This window comes from Hesperophylax consimilis, chromosome 25, assembly GCF_061612785.1.
Source record: "Hesperophylax consimilis isolate HC1 chromosome 25, BYU_Hcon_1.0, whole genome shotgun sequence".
In the NCBI taxonomy this organism is placed as follows: domain Eukaryota; kingdom Metazoa; phylum Arthropoda; class Insecta; order Trichoptera; family Limnephilidae; genus Hesperophylax; species Hesperophylax consimilis.
The window spans coordinates 24,449,939-24,468,744 of record NC_142860.1 but is presented as its reverse complement, the minus strand read 5'-3'; the positions used below and the strand labels follow the sequence as shown (position 1 = coordinate 24,468,744).

Below are 18,806 nucleotides of genomic sequence, written 5' to 3'. Positions count from 1 at the left end.
AAGTATATGGTCTGAGAGGATGGGTCGACTGAGTTGAGCAAGATATCAGATTGTATTTAGAATTTAGCTTAAAAAAACTCTCTCTTTACCTTTGAGGTCTCTTTTATAAGTACTTACATACACGCCACTTTTATCACGACATTCAGCTTGCAGTCATCGGGATCCTGTATCACCTACTTTGTACCTTGTCTACTCTGACAACGTGCTTAACCCTAGAAAGATAACATACTCCGCAGACGCATACGCTGTCTTTTCATCCAGCGTGTGTACGCACTCATGCTTCTCAGACAACTCAGTCGTCGGTTAGTACTCTCGCTGTATGACAGTGTTGATCCGTTGGGTACACTGGTTTTACTGTTTTGATGCTCTCGAGAGGCGCATATAGTACCTTTTAGTAAGAGATAAGACTGTATGGTATGAAAAAAAAACGAGACAGTTAATATTTCTACTATATTTTGGGAGTCTACTTATATTTATTTTTTGTAAAATCTTAACAACAAAGAAAATGCCCTGAAAATTCCATTTTATTTACAAAACTAGAACTGAACTTCACAAGTGATAATAAAAACAAATTATAAGAACCTGCGACGCTGAAGCGTGTGGTTTTCTTCAACGTACATTGCAATATTGTCGTCTTTCTGAGTTCTGATTGTATTAGAAACTAATAAGTAACGTCTGTGTTCACTTGTAATATATTGTACATGTGTGCCTAGACAAGGATTCCGACTACAAGGTTAATTGTAAATGTTTCATTCTCTTCCTTTTCCTTATAAATACATTTAATAATGTCCTCGCTGGGATCTCCCGTGCTGATGATTTCATAAAAATTTAATAATATGGATAATATGAAGTATATACCTATAAATATATTATGTTGTGTTTTTTTTATAATTATAAATATATTACAACGTGTTTTTCAGTGCAGTTGAGTGGTTTCGGTTTCAGTGTGTATTTGGTGTCAGTAAATTATCTATTTCTGATCTTCCTATAATAATAATGATACTAAGAGATTTTATAAAGCGCCTCTTTTGTGAAAAATCACCTCAAGGGCGCTGTGTACGTTTTGTATCCAGCTTTTTATTTGCGATATAAATGTTACAATATTGTTGGATTTTGTTGTAGAGTTTATAACCATATTATAGGTAGCTTTATTGCCCAAATGTTGTATTTTTAATCGCTTATTGGATATGTTTACGAGGGTACGGGGGTTTTTTAGTGGTTTGGCCAAACTACACTCTCTATCCATTTAATGTTTGACGCGACTCTCATCTCGACGTTCAGCTTGCAGTCAGAGAAGACCTGGATCCCCACTACGAGGTTGGTGCAACGATACATGTTACCGTTATATGTCATGAGGGGTGCACCATCGGCAGACTGTTGAAAAAAATACATTAAATAAATTGTGATCACATATGATTTAAGATTTTCACTGCCAATACACTATATTTTAGAAAACACTTCATGCTTCATTCACATTCATTCATCGTCTCGTTTTAATTCTACTTTCCTAATGTTCTGTATCTTGACATTACCCTATTCACTAGATATACTATTGTTGAGTGATAAGTCTATTGTTGAGTATAAGCAAAAGAAAAAACCGCAAAAACCTTGCCTCATTCACATTCACACATCGTCTCATACATACTATTCTATCATTCTGACTCTTGACATGGCCCGACTCAAGTATCTGATTCACTTGATCGCGCCTCGTCTTCATCGTCGTACACGACCTTTTCCAACATTCACATTTGCATCTTATTTGTATTTATTAAGTGATAAATTGACAATATTCACTGAAGAATGCACAGCATAGTCTATCTCTTCTGACGTCATAAAATGAAATATTTTTGCATTTATAAAATTTAGTCCCAAGCATTATATTTTACACCAATCATTAAATGAGTTAATATCTAATTTTAAAATAATACAATCTTGGTAGGATTTAATTGTTTTGAGGATATTATTTTCTTATGATAGATACCCTTCTTTCTTCCCAAAAACCAGAGACAGTTATTCTATATGGCTACTGTAACGGGACGACCCCGAATACTTTCTCGCTCACGCATATTACGGCATCGCTGTCTACGAACAGAGGACATCGCAAATCTCGAACTATTTGTGCAAATTATAAGCCAACTAATCAAAGGCCGGCTCCGCGCTACCTACTGAATGATGCACCATGGACGGCCTATATAGGCGTACGCACAGCCTTAAACCAGCAGAGATCCTGAGCCGGTCGTAGGCTCAACAGTCAACACCTGATACTGGTAGCGAGTTGTGTCGTCCCCTCCTAGGTCTTAAAGAATCCCTAGACTCAATACCTGATAACCGATAGCGACATATATAGTCGATTTCAGTAAGGTTGAAGAGTGCCTAGTGGAAGTCTTTATCTTTCGTACGTCTGGCCTTTCCCGCGAGTGTATTCATTTTATATTAATAATGGTTTATTGTTGTTTTCACTTTAATGTTTACTATTATTTGATGTTTTTCATTCACGTCCAGGGTGGGTTGTGATAAAATCTGTTATACTGTATCATTTAATTGTTACTTACTAGACATGTTGCTCCGTTGCTAAGGCGACTGCAGGATTGTGAGGCGTTCTTTATCCCTTCCGGTAAAACGCCATTGGTAGCAAAATGCTGGGTGCACTCTTCTAGAGAAACCTCTTCCATTGTCCACTGTAATCATTAAAAGGAAAAATATTTTTATTGTACCTGTCTTCAGGTGTGGTTGATTGTGGTACTGATCAGTTCTATAATACCGAACTTCTGTCCCTAATTAATTTTAAATACCTTTGAGACGGAGACGTCATAAACTCAGAGAAAACTTTCTTATATAAAATATTTGCTTATTTATTAAAACTCTGGTCAAATTGTTATATTTTTCAGGAAAAGAACCACTGCATGAACACGTTTTCCGATTTTCTGAATGGATTGATATTTTATCAGGAAGTGGATTACCATCACGTTTTTAACAGGAATTCAACTATTCATTTTTCTCCGTGAAGTGCTATTCCATACTCTTAATTACAAAACAAATTCAGCATGTTCTTGGAGGTCCCGGGTTCAAATCCCGTCGTGCGCAAATAAATTTTATTTGAAAAAAATATTTTTTTAAATAATACATTGTATATTTGTGGCAAAAGTGGAAGAAACATTCAGTATCGCCCTGGTTTAAGACGACCATTCAAATTGAAACATTGCTTGAAATGGTTTTAGCCATATTTGCTAACAAATAGCCAGGTACTTCCCCACCTTTCTCTTCCCCATCTCCTTCCCTTCTCCACCATCTTTAATTTCACAACAAACCCCGATTGGGGATGCCATACTCGCACTGGCTCCAGATGGTTGGGAGCAGTTAGAACTCGGTATTCACTTAAAAAACATATAATTTGCGCTCTTCAAACCTTCAATAATACTTGTTTAAACTCTGACATCGACATTTTTCGTATTCATTGCCTAAATTTAAAAGGAGCACCATGTCAATCATATAATCTGTTCAAACATTATACAAATACATGTATATGTATAGATACCCACGTACTCACACAAACACACACACATCTATACACTATATACGTCACTTAGTTATTACTAAATATACATATCACATGTAAGACATTACAAGGAAACACGTCATAGGTACCCAGTACGCACTATGGAGTCAGTGTACCTGGAGGGGAGGGGTCAATGCTCAATCAAACCAAAATATTATAAAAATATATGAATCATAAAATAAAGATTTCAAAAAAATAGTTTAAAAAACCACCCGACTTTGCTCGAGCTTAATTCTGCTTTAAGCAATGGGTGATTTTTTGATTTTTGAACAAAGTGTGCAAAATTTCATCAATCTCAGAATAAAGCTCTAGGTTTGTATAAAACAGCGTTTCCATGGGTTTATACCAAAGATATTAGAAGAACGAGATATGCTATGTTGGCCGCCGGACCGTAGGCGGAGTACTACCTAATTAGGGTACTTTGAATACTATCGGGACGTGTACGCACAGAAATCTGTTCTATGTATTAGTGCGGATACCTTAGCGTAAGCGAAGGTGTGCAGTAGTATTGGTGAACAAAACCGGCGACACTGGGCAAAACAATTCCGCACAGTATGAACTGCTCATAGCACATCTCGTTCTTCTAATATCTTTGGTTTACATGGAGTTTTTCGAAATTTGTTTCGGGACTGTTATTATTGTCTTCTTATTTTGAAAAAGTGCGTAAAATTTAATCAAAAAAATCAAGAGGGAGGAAAGAGGGTGGAGGTAGTTTTTTAAATTTCATGTAGACTGTGACCTTCCTCCTGTTTTGAAATTCAAGTGTGGCACATTTCATATATCTTGAAATAAAACCTTGATTTGTTTAAACAAACAAACCCACACCGGTACACTCTTCTTTATATATTACTAGCTGACATGAACCCGGCATTGCTCGGGGTTACGAATGATTCGGAGTAAAGTTTTGAGGTTGTTAATTCTAGTGTACCTAAAAACTGTGTTTAATAGGGTCTTGAACGCATCATGACTTCCTCGGGCATCTATTCCATCCAATTCCACATCTTACATTCTCTTTACACCCCTTTCTTCGTTTGTAAGTATTTGATTAACTTAATCGTGCCATATCTCTCTTCTTCTACCATTAAAATCACTATCTAAACACTCATGGCACTAATAAGAATAAACTATGGGCAGTCACCACGCGCGCGCATTCAGTAGCCACAGAATATATTTTCTCCAATGGTATCCCAGCGAAAGAATAACAGCGCACTACTTACCTACTGAGTGGAGGTTCCTGTGACCGCCATTCTCTGGTTCGTACTGGTTCGAGCTGGCTGCTGGCTAGCTGTTCGCGCGTATAATTCGCCTATGTATCTTCTGATTTAGTGTCATGTGAATATATTTACGATAATTTAATAAACATAAATTTAGGATTTGAATTTTTCAACGAAATCCGTTTCGTAGGTTTTGATTTCACAGGGCACACACATATACACATTGTCTTTTATTTATATAGATATAATATGGGTAGATAGATAGATGGAAACTGCTTACTTACTTACTGTTGGAAAACTTTGACAGAGTAATCGATCGTTTTCTTTCATCTTTAATTCGAACACTTACCTTGAAATAATTACTTGCGCCATTCCATTTCGAGAGGATCAGCCTGTTGTTTATATGAGTTCCCGTATGGAGGCAAGCGGGGTATAAAGTGTCAGAAATGGCAACGCTGAAACAGAAATACAAACGTTGACGACTCGAGAATAATCGAACCAACATACAACCAATCTAACACGTTTAATAGTGAAACTATTCACTTTGGGACTATTCCATACAGTGTTGCCAACTCAACTACTTCAAAATATGCTAGAGTAATGGGAAAAATATGCCATAAAAATGCTAAATTACTTTAAAAAATACCAAAAAAAAGCCAACATAAATTTAACTTAGTATTTATTGAGAAATAGAGTGATGGGAAAAATATGCCAGAAAAATGCTAAATTACTTTAAAAAATACCAAAAAAAAGCTAACATAAATTTAACTTAGAAATAAAATCAGTGAAATAAAATATTAATATCTTCATCTTCTTCATTAACAGCAGCTGATGTGGAAGGCTGAGAGACGGAGTCGTAACTTTCTTTGGTCCCAGTGCAGCGTAGTACTTCGTCAGGAACAGTGTAAGAATAACAGCACTTCCCTGCTCTCTTTAGGCCAAATCTCACGTACAAAATGGCATTCAAGGTTCTCACCACCAAACGATTTCGGAGTTTTGTTTTGACCAGACTCATTCGGCAAAATACACGTTCAATGTCCGCATTTGAATGTGCCAATGTTAAAATAGACATTGCAAACTGACACAAATCACCGAAGGGGTTATTATTAGCTTCATCTTTATATTGCATGACTTCATTCCAAAACTCTACAGTGGAAGTCAAGGATTCCCATTTAATGTGAACTGTTTCTTCATTGAGACAGTTTTTCAATCGATATCATTTTTGTTAGTTAAAGAATTGGTTTTTATTATTTTCATGTTTCTGTAAAAATAAGCCAAATAAATATGCTATATGCTAAAAGCATAATAGTTATGCTAAACATGGAGTAATTATGCCAAATTTAGCATATAATATGCTAACTTGGCAACACTGATTCCATATCCCAAGATTCTATCTAATATTGTCATCTCCCTTATTCTTTTCTTTCCTCGAAGTCTTATCTACTACAAGAAAGAACAAGAAGACTCGATATTGAGATGACAAATTTTACACATTGCATCTTATCTTGCTGCTCGGATTATTATCCTCGTAAATTCGTTATTATTATCCTATTATCCTCGTCACTACAAAGTGCCTTCACTACATACCACGTCAGCTCAAAGACAATTTTTCTTCCTAGCTCCTAAAATCTATAACCTTATCCCTGAAAACCTAAAAACCGTGAGTCAACCCCATTCCATTAAAAAACAAATTACGAAATAGATCCTTACATACGGAATACATTACAACTACAATACCCATTCATTCTACACTCTATCAATTTAATCACCTTTCAGACAACAGACTAATATATCCTTATTCCCTAACTTAGCGGTATAGTAAGTAATTAGTGTGATCTATTTACTAATAATTTCTCAAATTTTTCATCTTCTTATAATTCTTCAACTTCTCCATCCTCTTCTTACAACCCAAACTAGCAATACACCATTTTTCTTATTTCTCTATTTTATATTATAGTAATGAATAGATTCTATGTCCGCAAACTGTAAAATTCACCCGCCATAACACATGGTCATCCCTAGCATGGAGGGTGAAATATCACAAAAAACCACATGTACTCTCTAAATCATGTATCAATAAAATAAAATTGGCCATTAAATCGAACAAATTGCATTCCCATATTCATTGTGGTCTTTTGGTAAAATTAAACATTGTCGTGTTGGGGAAATATAACATGTGTTTATGAGGTGTACAGTAAATAATTTATAAGGTAATACCAACATACGTAGTGATCTATACAAGAAGACCATCAGCAAGTATGTTAAGACTATCCATCTCTCCTCGTTTTCCCCGTTTTAACCCGTTCGAAATATCTTAAAATTTCGATCATAATTACAGTCAATTTTTTAAATACATAATAAATTTTTTGTCGTTAACCGCCACTCAAACACTGCCTATTATGATTTGAAATTTTCACGGCCAAACGTGTTACATCTACCCTGACGATGGACACTGTAATGCTGTCCGAAATTTTGGCCAAAGGAAGAGGTAGCGCAACAAAAATCTCGAAGTTATGAGTCTTCAAAATGAACATTAGTAAAATGTGTGCGATTTTATCTCGTGACGTCACACGCAGAACAATTATTCATAAATCGAATTGCAGTACTGCTGCGTATGTATCGTGATAAAAGCTTTTCCGCCCATCGCAAATGACAACATTCTGATTATTATCCCAAAAAATCAAAAGGTCTTGAATAATCAATATGTCACATTATTTTTAAATAAAATGAAATTATTATTAAAGTGCAAAAGGCTCATCCCTGATTCTCTACGAATATCTTAGTATTATTGTAACGCTTTGCAACCGAACGTGATAGTATTAGTCGGTTCGCTTAAAAACGAACATTCAAACTGGTCGCAGAAAAGTTCCAAAATGGACTCCCCTGCAAACCGTTACCTTAATTTAGCGAATTTAAATTAATTTTATTTTATTTAATTTTACTTTACGTCTCGTGATTTCAATGTTTGCTCGACGGCGGTCAATGTGCGAATGACTTTTTAAGTAGTTTATTTAAGACATGCTGGAACTCTCTTGGTGCCGAAATGATTGTCACGTGGTTTGCCTCCAGCGCTCTTTGAAATGATACTCAGATGTTGTGTTATTGCATGTCTACTGTTTCTTATGTCTAGGGCAGGGGTTCCCAACCCCGTGCCCGTGCAACGTGTCGCCCGCGGAACGATTCGTATGTGCCCGCCACTATTCGACATTGAAGTAATTTTTTCATAAAAATTAATTAAAAATGTGAATTATTATTATTTACTTCTTAGATTTTTTTTTGAGTGCCGAGGTTAATTAAATACGTTCGTATGTTTGCGATATTGTATGTATGAGTGGTTCCTTTACTGACAGTACTTGTCGCAACCTGTCTAGCGGTGAGCCATTCTGCACTCTTCACGCTAGCCTGGAGCGTTGGAGTTCTGTTTGCACATCACTCCTTGTACACGCAGAAAAACCGAAGTGAACGAACGCCACGAACTGAGCCGATGAACGCCGAAGGCGCCAAAACACATGGCACATGACTCTGCCAGCTCTGTCTGTCAGTGAAAGCAATAAACATGGCCCCGACAGTCAAACTGACAGTACTCACGTGCTCGTACCGTACCAATCGGTTTGGCGATCATCGGCTCACTTCGGGTTTTCGGCGTGTATAAGGAGTGATGTGCAAATAGCATTCCCCGCCTGGAACCGCGTTGTTGTCATTATGATTGCAATTGCTGCCCCGAGTTTGTCGATTAAAAATAGGTGGTGCCCGCCACCATACCGATATTTTAGAATGTGCTCTAGAGTACAGAAAGGTTGGAAACTCCTGGTCTAGGGCTAGTTCAAATAAACTAATTCGATTTGCAAATACTAGCGCACTTGGAAATGATTTGAGATTGATGTTTGTGGTTTTAGACATTATTCATCATTTTGCCAACATTTCACTCAACTGCAAAGTCATCATCAGGGCATATGATAACCTCAGGCTAGTGCTCTAACATTAATTATATTATTTATTCACTATAACTTACTCTCGTTCTAACTTCAATAGACCCATGTCGTTGTAGCGTGAGGAAGATCCAACATCATAATCTGGATGGGGAATTTTCTGGCTTATTACGTATAAATTTGTATAGCCCTCTGCATTCGGGTCCCACCCTCCCAGTTTTGCATATTTTAACCTAAAAATAAAAGCATTATTATACATGAAGGCATTTTTTGGCAAATCGTGGCATTTTGGTAAAATTGTTGTTATTTTTGGCAAAATTCACAGTTAACAGACCTCTCTCTTATGTACACCCAATGTTTGGGAAACAAATACCCCTACCGAACTTGTCAAGACATATAATAAGACACTTTCATGTCTGTTAAATAAATATGCCCCGAAATCATCAAAAACACGGAAAGTTCGAAAGTCTGACGGCTGGTTTGACGATGAATGTCGAAACCAGAAGATACTTATGCGGAAATTAGAGTGGACCTATAGGAAAAACTCTACTTTAACTACAAGAGACGAGTGGATCCTTGCTCAAAAACAGTATATGAGTAAAATAAATTCCAAAAGAACAGAGTATTGGAAAGAAAAGATTAACTCTGAGCGAACCAACCCGCGACGTCTTTGGAACTCAATAAAGACTGTAATTTCCGAAGTCACTGTTCCAACGAAAATAGATATTACCCCGGAAGCCTTCTCAATTTTTTTTCGGGAAAAAATTGAATCCATTCGTGCTTCCGCATCTCACGCCCCTCCGCCAATATTCACTTTAAATTCTAAAGGAACTTTGTCTTCATTCAAACCAACAACGCTGGAAGAAGTAATAAAAATTATTTCAAGCTCGCCTAATAAACAGTGCAGTCTTGATCCTATACCGACATGGTTATTAAAACAATGTTCTAATGTTCTAGCTCCATTCCTAGTTCACGTTTTCAATAAATCACTTAGCACGGGTGACTTTCCTGAACCACTCAAGTCAGCTGTAGTAACACCAATCCTGAAAAATACACAACTAGACGCTGATAACTTAGGTAATTTCGACCCGTTTCAAACTTACCATTTATTTCAAAAATCCTGGAAAAAATTGCTGCCGCACAAATAACCAGTCACTTGAATTCAAATAAATTATTTGCAAAACGTCAATCTGCGTACAGAAAGTTCCACTCAACTGAAACTGGACTACTTCGTATGCTATCAGACACAACTCTGGCCGTAGAGTCAGGTAATAATAATAAATAATACTTGGATGACTTGTATGGCGCCGTTTTTGTGCAAAAACACCTCAAGTTATCACTTATCTCACTCCTAGACAAGAGTGCAGCGTTTGACAGGATTGATCATGAATTCCTCATTAGGAGATTAGAGGAAACATTTGGTTTGAATTCCGACATGAAAAATTGGCTTGTATCCTATTTATCCAATCGCTTACAAGCCGTGAGGGTTGGAAATAAATTGTCCAACTTGGCAACACTTTCTTCAGGGGTACCCCGGGGATCCGTTTTGGGTCCACTTCTCTTAATCCTTTTTACAAATGATGTCGCCAAAATAATCGAGTCATTTGATCTCTTGTCTCACTGCTACGCTGACGATCAGCAAGTTTATTTTTACTGCGCTCCAAATGAAATCAATAGTCTCAAGATCCGTATAACTGAATGTTTAGAAGCAATAACTCGTTAGATGTCTTCAAACAAGCTGAAGCTCAATCCATCTAAGACTCAGTTTCTCTGGGCAGCCACAAAAAAACGTCAACATTTCATAGAAAATTCACCTATTACTATTTCCGCAAGCGATATCATCCCAAAAACAACAGTCAAACTTCTCGGTGTCAATTTAGATTCAGACTTTTCGTTTAAAAGTCAAATAAATAGGACTGGAAGCACCGTTTTTTTTTCACTTAAGACAACTCAAGTCTGTCCGAAGAAACCTTCCTTCAGAAGCAACAAAACTACTTATCAACTCTTACGTAGTCTCACGTCTCGATCACTGCAACGGCATTTATGCCAGCCTTCCAAAATATTAAATTGACAAACTTCAATCAGTGTTTATTGCAGCAGCACGGCTCATAACCGAGGTTTCAAAATATTCTCACATATCAGAACACCTTCGGAACCTTCACTGGCTCAAGTGCCCTGAAAGAATCCAGTACAAACTGTGCTGGATGGTGTTTAAATCCATCAATGAAATGGCCCCACCCTACATCTCTGAACTATGCTTCCCGGAAAACACTGGTCTGAGGCAGTCAACGCTTAGATCAGCAACATCAGCAGCTGTAGGCAGACTGATAGAACCTAAGCGCAAGCCAAATACTAAGTTTGGTGATCGCGCTTTCGGAGTATCTGGGCCGAAGGCTTGGAATAAACTCCCTCCAGAACTAAGATCCGTAACAAGTCCAACAGAATTCAGGTCTAAACTAAAAACTTACCTTTTTAAGCTGTCGTACCCTTAAATTAAATATACCAATCCTAAGAGAAAGTCCAGTTATATTCAATTTTTCAATTAAGTCCTAAATCCTGTATCTAAATTTCGCCAATAAACAATTAGATAATGTTAATTAAGTGTTAATCTCAAGTGACCTACCAGGTAAGTATTGTACTGTATAGTAATGTATTATAAGTTTGTACAGCGCCCTTGAGGTGTTTTTGCACAAAAACGGCGCTATACAAGTCATCCAAGTATTACTATTATTATTATTATTAAATATTACAATTTGAGGTTTCACTCGTTAAGTTATTCCAAAAATAAATTTTATAAAGCTGTGTTCCCATTTTATGGCTATTGAAGCTTGCCATAACCGGATACACAGAAATATTATGAATGGTTGATGGTATGATTTTTTTATTTTAAAATTCCACATAATTACTGGAAAAATAGGAAAAGTATTATTAATTTCAGTGATAATTTGTTTAAGTGATTTTTTTTAATATTAACTCCACACAGGAGGCCCTGAAGAAAATAATTTCCCTCAGGGCCTATGTCATCTTTGGGGATGCTGTGTGGAGGGTCTTTTTGTGGAGAGGAAGGAGTGAACATGGGCCTTGAAGAGTCCCATGTTGTAGGAGGGAGGAAACACGGAGGCCGGCAGTTCGTTCCACAGCCGAGCTGTTGAACTCAAGAACGAATCGTAGAAACGACCCGTTCTCATGTGACAAATGTCAACCGTGTACAAATATTGGGCGCGCGTTTGGCGTGTATCCCGACTACGCACCGTTGCGGAAGGGATCAATGACGCTAGTTCCTCAGAGCATCTTCCATTGTAATACCAATAGAATAAGGACAGCATACCTACCCGACGCCTGTGCTCTAAAGATTGCAGTCCGTTTGTTAAGATTGGGGAATCTATCAAACGGACCGCCCGTTTTTGCACAGAGTCAAGGGTTTTTTTCAGGTATTTAGGGGCTCCGGACCAGAGATGGCTGCCAAATTCGACAGTAGGGTGCACTTGTGATTTGTACAGGGTCAGCAGTTGTGTACTATTAAAGTATCTGCGGGCCCTGTACAGTACGCCCAGCTTCTGAGAGGCCAGCTTTACTCTGGCTTCGATGGAACCCCCGTACCTGAGCTGGTCACTTATAGTTACACCAAGCATATCAATGGAAGGCCTGTTCGGAAGATTGCTTCCGTTGAAGGAGACTAGATTATCATTTAGATCCCTTTTAGACGTAATCAGACAGGATTGGGTCTTTGAAACATTAAATTCGACGAGATTATTTTTACCCCAGGAGGAAATACTCTCGAGATAACCGTCCATTCTCTGCTTCAAAGCCCTCCGAGCCGTTGGAGTTTGTGTGCCCTTTGGGTGCTTGTCAAACAAAAAGCTATCATGAACTGTACTGTCATCCGCGTAACAATGAATCGGTGCACATGTCAAAAGGTCATTGATGTGCAACAAAAACAAAGTCGGAGACAGAACCGATCCCTGTGGGACCGGTTGAAACCGTCAGCAACTGCCTGAATCGACCTATCCCTTAAAAAGTCAGCAATCCACGTACACAGGGATGCGGGAAGTCCGTAAGAAGGCAATTTGTTGACAAGTCCTCGGTGCCAAACCCGGTCAAAGGCCTTGGATATGTCTAGTGCGACCGTTTGGGTCTCACCGTGACGTTCCAGGCACCGCCCCCAAACATGCGACACATACGCGAGAAGATCACCGCACGAGCGGTTCCGCCGGAATCCGTATTGACGGTCGTTGATAATTTTGTTCTTCTCGAGGTATGTGAGCAGTTTGTCGTTGATCACACGTTCCATCACTTTGGACAGAACTGATGTGATCGCTATGGGGCGGTAGTTGGCCGGGTTGGAGCGGTCACCTTTCTTGGGAATAGGGTGAATGACCGCTTTTTTCCAACCAGAGGGCACAGTGCCACACTTCAGGGACATTTTGAAGAGCTTTGTCAAAACTGGAACTATTTCCGCAGCACACCTCTGCAATACCAGGGCAGGTATTCCATCAGGTCCACTAGCTTTGTTAACATCGAGCCCCCGTATAACGTGGAGTACATCCCGATGCCGGATCCTCAGCTTTTTCATATAGAAGCCGCAGTGAGGAACCGACGGCGGAACAGCACCTCTGTCATCGAGGGTCGAGTTTTCCCTAATAAGTTAGCCTTTTTGGTGGCGGTGTTTGCTAGTGAGCCGTCAGGTCTGGTAAGAGGTGGCAAACTGGGTTTGCGAAAATTCCGACCTATTGAGCCCGCAAGGGACCAGAATGCTCTGCTGCCATGCGGGCAGGCAGCCAGCTTTTTGCTGATCTGCAGGTCGTGTTCGAATTTTGACCTATCAATGATTCTCTTGCATTCCTTTGCCGATTTGTTGTATGCTGATCTGCTTTCGGGTGTTCGAGATGTGTTGTAGGCTCGGTAAGCCGCGTTTTTTCGTCGAACTGCTTCGGAGCATTGTCGACTGAACCACGGCTTTGAGCCCACACCAGTTTCTTTAGTATTCGATTGTATGAAGCCATCCATCGCCGAGTTGATGACTTCAATAATCTCCTGGGCACATCTTGAAGGGTCCGAAGTCCGAAAACAAACAGCTGACCACGGAAAAGCGTTGAAATGGGCCCGCATACCGAACCAATCTGCTGACCTATAGTGCCACACTTTTCTCCTCAGCCTCTCATTGGTTAGTCTGAGGCTAACGGGGATTGATGTCGTCACTAGGCAGTGGTCAGATGATCCCAGAGGCGCTGTGACGTCAATCTTATAACCGTGTGGCACAGTAGTTAAGAATAGGTCTAACAGATTGGAACGGTGAGTCTGGACATCAGGAACCCTTGTAGGCTCCTGAACCAGTTGCTCTAATCCGTAGCAAATGGCAAAGGATTCCGCCTGTCGGCCAGCCGAGTCCGTTGGGCCTGAGAACTTCAACCATGGTTCGTTATGAACATTGAAGTCCCCCAGAACAATAAACTCGGCCGAAGGGAAGCGGGGCAAGAGATCATCAATAGTATCTCTCAAATGTTTGAAGAGCTCGGAAGTGTCTGATTCGCTATGGTTCGGTGAGCGGTATAGACATGCGTAGAATCTTGCCGTACTGGCAAGATTGACGCGCACCCACATTACATCGAATCTGGAGTTTTCCAGACTCAAAAGTCGTACACAGTTGACGTCAGCTCGACTGTAGAGGCAGACTCCTCCTTTGAGACGGAACTTGCTTGCGAGGGTAAAGCCCGGGCAGTCCAGATAGGAGGAGTCTGGCGGCTCGGTTATCTGAGTTTCGGATAGGAAAAGAAGGTTGGGACAAAAGATGGTGATGAACAGAATTTAAATTAGTGTGCAGACCGCGAATGTTGGCAAAATTTACCAACATTTTTGGCCCGCACCGGGGGCGCCTGCTACTCGCCGCTGTAATGATGTTAAGTTTGTTTTTTTGTATATTCGTGATTTTAATATTATCTTTTTTAAGGGTGTGAGGGGAAAGGAAGGTCTGGAATGGAAAGGTATGAGGGGTGGGTAGGAATCTGGGGTTCAGGCTGTCCAGGAGTGATGAGCGTTTGGTTCCAGCCCACTCACTGCGGTGCTAGGCGATAGGCTGGGAGATTCCGGCTGGAGAGGGCATCCAATGCGCCCCAAACGCTGCTGCTGGGTCCCCTCCGGTCACGAACCGGCACAACAGCAGTGGCGGGGTTTTTTCACTCGCTGATGGGGCAGCCCACCCTTAGTCGTGAGCCTGAGGGTCGGGCCCCTGTACTATCGAGCGGCCCGGATAGCGGAAACCGGTTGTAAAGGGTCTCCCTCAACCAGCATCTCCCAACCGGCCCGCCACGCAGAAGGTGGGCCGACGCACCCGCCACCAAGACCTGGGCAAACCTTAACCCATGAACCCGGGCACCCCTGCTAAGTCACCAAACGTAGCGAACCACTTGGGGTGACCTGTGGCAGAGGTGTTGGTCATCCAATAAATGGTTCCCAGGGCGGCGGTACCCATTCCCGCCTACCAAATTGAGTGATGAGTGTTTTGTGATTTTTCAGGTCTTTAATAAGAGCGTAAAAATTTTTGGTGAAAGAATAATTCTAATATAAATAATATAACTATTCAATAGATGGGAGCGAATGGTAGCAGAAGTCGGGGACGCCCGAGGAAGACATGGCACGATCAAGTGAATCAGATACTCGAGTCGGGCCATGTCAAGAGTCAGAATAATAGAAGAGTATGTATGAGACGATGTATGAATGTGAATGAGGCAAGAAGTGTGTGCCAAGACCGAGTTGTTTGGCGGTCCGTCCTCTCTGCCTACCCCTGCAGTGAAACGGCGAGATGGTTAGTGTAATATTTGGTTATTAAAAGGTTCGGGTAAGTTCGGGTTTTACCGAACGCGACCTACCGTCACCTGTTATATTGTGTGTTCGCCAAGAGAGTTCGATTCATTCGCTAGACGACCTTTGGGCAACATCTTACTTGCATTGTTATAGTATTATATTCCAAATAAACCAGCTTCCGTGTACTAAGTACTTACGTATATTCAGTGTTTATACCAGATCCTTTCCTCATAGAATACTGGAGATAAAGGGCACAGTATTCTACTCGTAAGAAGATATCGTACAATAACGATACGTTACAGTTAGTTAGTTAGTTAGGAGCTCTGTTTAAATTTATTTATATGTTTTTAATTTCTATCAAGAGATGTCACCCGTAATTCCACAATGCTTACAAACTTGCTTCTCTTTCTATACAATCTCCTAGGGCTAGTAATCATCGAGTTATCTCAAAACTGTGTGGGTAATGACTGGTGGGCCCGGGGATCACATCGGGGTCAAATAGATAACTTTACAATATTGGATTCATAGGCGTAACTAACGACGATTTAATACCGACTTCCCAAGTACGGTCAATATTGATATCGATACAGACCGATGTTGATAACCCAATAAATCAGAAGTCGATATACACTGGTAAGGGGCCGTTCAAGTATTACGTAAGCAGATTTATTACAATTATTTACCCCCTCTTCCCCCTTGTCACCAAAATTAAGCAAAGCTCTTACCCCCCCCCCTCCCATGCTTACGTAAAAATTGGTACCTATATGCATTTTTCTGTTAATGTATTCTATTTTTTAAGCGAGTACCTAAACATATTAATTATTTGTGGGAATCCCCGAATATGTATTCGGTTTTCAAACATAGACAATGTGTGGGTTGCCAATGGGTAAAAAAAATAACTACTGCTGAGCAGTGCTGACGTAATCACTATCTCGACCCCCCACCCCCCAATGTCATCAAAAATAAGCAAAGCAAAGACCCCCCTGCCCCCCTATAGTGCTTACATAATACTTGAACGGCCCCTAATTATATGAATTGAAATAAATTGATTATTTTGAATTTAAATATTAACTTTAATATACTTTTTGACACTAAAAAGGGATTTAATTTGTTCACGAAGCCATTTGTCAGAACTAATAACCTGGAACGGAATCAATTGATCACGTCTTAGATGAATTCATTAAGTCTATGGATGGTGTATACGATTTCTTTCAGATCTAAAAGCTTAGTTAGTTCACCCCTATTCATTAATAAGCCAGTTATTTTGCATAACGACCGACGCTATCCAGAAAGTTGTCTATCGACTATCGGAATCATGTTCTGAACGTGCTCGCAAATATCACCAATATTTGACATAAGGCTTCCATGCTAAATCCCCTGATACTAAAGTCATACGGTAAGGAAAGCTGGTTTCTCGTGAATTTAGATCATGAATGAATATTAACCCTTCCGTTTCGAAGCATCTTGCAGTGGTCATCACATAACGTTCACTTATCAGTACTCCTGTACACCACCAGTTAATACGAGTACCAGTTGATTCTGCTCCTGAACCCAGCAATGCCTGGAAACACCAAAATATTATGAATCAATATTTCGAAACAAAATTTCTTAACATTTTTCTGAATATTATTGAAGTGTTCGGGGTATACTAGTTGAATCTAAATTTATACAATTTATAAAATTTCCAATTGCTGGTACTTTCACCGCTAAAGGTTTATCTGACCTGACGTATAGATAGATTGGCAATATTTTTAGCGTACTACCCATTTTTATATTTGGATTCATTCATAGAATATCGAAACCATTTAAATACCCCCAATCCATTATAACATTATACATCTCGTTGGTCAGAAGCAAATTGGAATATGTGAGTGTTATCTGGAACCCACATTATATAAAATATTCTAAAACTATTGAATCTGTGCAAAAAAAATTCCTAAGACTGTTATCATTTAAACTTGGATTAAATGCCTCACTCAAATCTTATGAAGAACGACTACTAAACTTCAAATTTACAACATTGGAAAAAAGAAGACAATTTGCGGGCTTAATATGTTTATATAAAATTATTCATGATAAACTTCTTACCACTAATTGTCTGACCAATATTCATATTAAAGTTCCTAATAGACATAATTTAAGGAGCCAAAATATATTCCATATTGAAATATTTAATAACAATATTGCATATTTCAATCCACTGTCTCGAATGTGTCGTCTGTACAATACAGTTGAATGCGACCTTATAGATATATTCGCAAACAGTATCGCATATTTAAAAAAACAAATTAACAATCTTCTACCATGATATATGTTATGGAGAACAGTTAAGAGATATAATTGCTTTATTATTTTCTTTACTTTGTTTCCTTATCCTTTCTCTGTACATTTACTATATTTTACATTTCATATTAATATTCATGTTATATATTTCTTTTTAATTATTATTATTTATGTTTTTTTTCACTACTAGCATCTCCGCCTAATATCAACTAAACCTTGTCTACGCAAGCTGTGAACATTTTAAATTGGGGTGTTAATATCTGTGCACATTCCCACGCAAATAATATAAATGTAATAATTGTTAACACTCTATAAATGTTTCAAACAATAAATAAATAATTATTTTTCGGAATAACTTATTGAGTAAAACCTCAAATTATAATATTTAAATATTGAAGACAATATTAGTGATTCTTAAGGCCGAGTGTAGTTGTTTATTAATTTAAAATAATGATAATATTATTAAGCAAATCGATAATGATAGTGTTTTCAACAAGTAAAATTTTTTTTATACATTTTTTAAATTAACATAGGCTTAGTAATTATCAAAATCAAATCGAAAATATGACCTTTTTCAGACCGTAATTCGTGCGTTTTAAAAAATACTATTAAAGGCTGAATATCGTCAAAAAATACCTGAAGGGGTTTTTTTTAAACGTACGAAAAAAAAAACTAAAAAATAAATAAAATAGGTTCGTAGTTTAATTTTTTCATAAACACTAATTGTTCTTGTTTTTAAAATGCAGATTATAAAACTTTGGATACGTTTATTTAACAAAACTAAACAATACATTATTGGTATTATATTTTTCCATTTTTTAAAGTTAATTTAATATTTTTTATACTATAATTTAAGAAAGAATACTTAGATTTTTAAATGACTTTTAAAATAGGCCGTCTGGTGGCGCCTATTTGAAAATTTTAAAACGGTAGAACATCGAACTAAAAGCTTCTTTTAAATATCCCAACAGATGGCGCTATCATGGTCGGAGTCTTGGTTATTGTTTATTTTTCAAACCGATT

At 38.5% G+C, this 18,806-nt stretch overlaps 1 protein-coding gene across 1 annotated transcript in view; it reads right to left on the bottom strand.

Annotated features, from left to right (window-relative positions):
• Positions 1–566: 566 nt before the first annotated feature.
• LOC149411716 (serine protease persephone-like) overlaps positions 567–18,806 on the bottom strand; it is a 45,228-nt gene continuing 26,988 nt past the window's right edge. The window contains exons 8-12 of the mRNA XM_089646734.1: positions 16,946–17,061; positions 8,783–8,932; positions 5,120–5,225; positions 2,553–2,678; positions 567–1,374 (exon numbers count right to left, since the gene is read on the bottom strand). Coding sequence (XP_089502860.1) covers positions 1,213–1,374; positions 2,553–2,678; positions 5,120–5,225; positions 8,783–8,932; positions 16,946–17,061 — 660 coding nt within the window. The 3' untranslated portion in view covers positions 567–1,212. The remainder of the gene's footprint in view (positions 1,375–2,552; positions 2,679–5,119; positions 5,226–8,782; positions 8,933–16,945; positions 17,062–18,806) is intronic.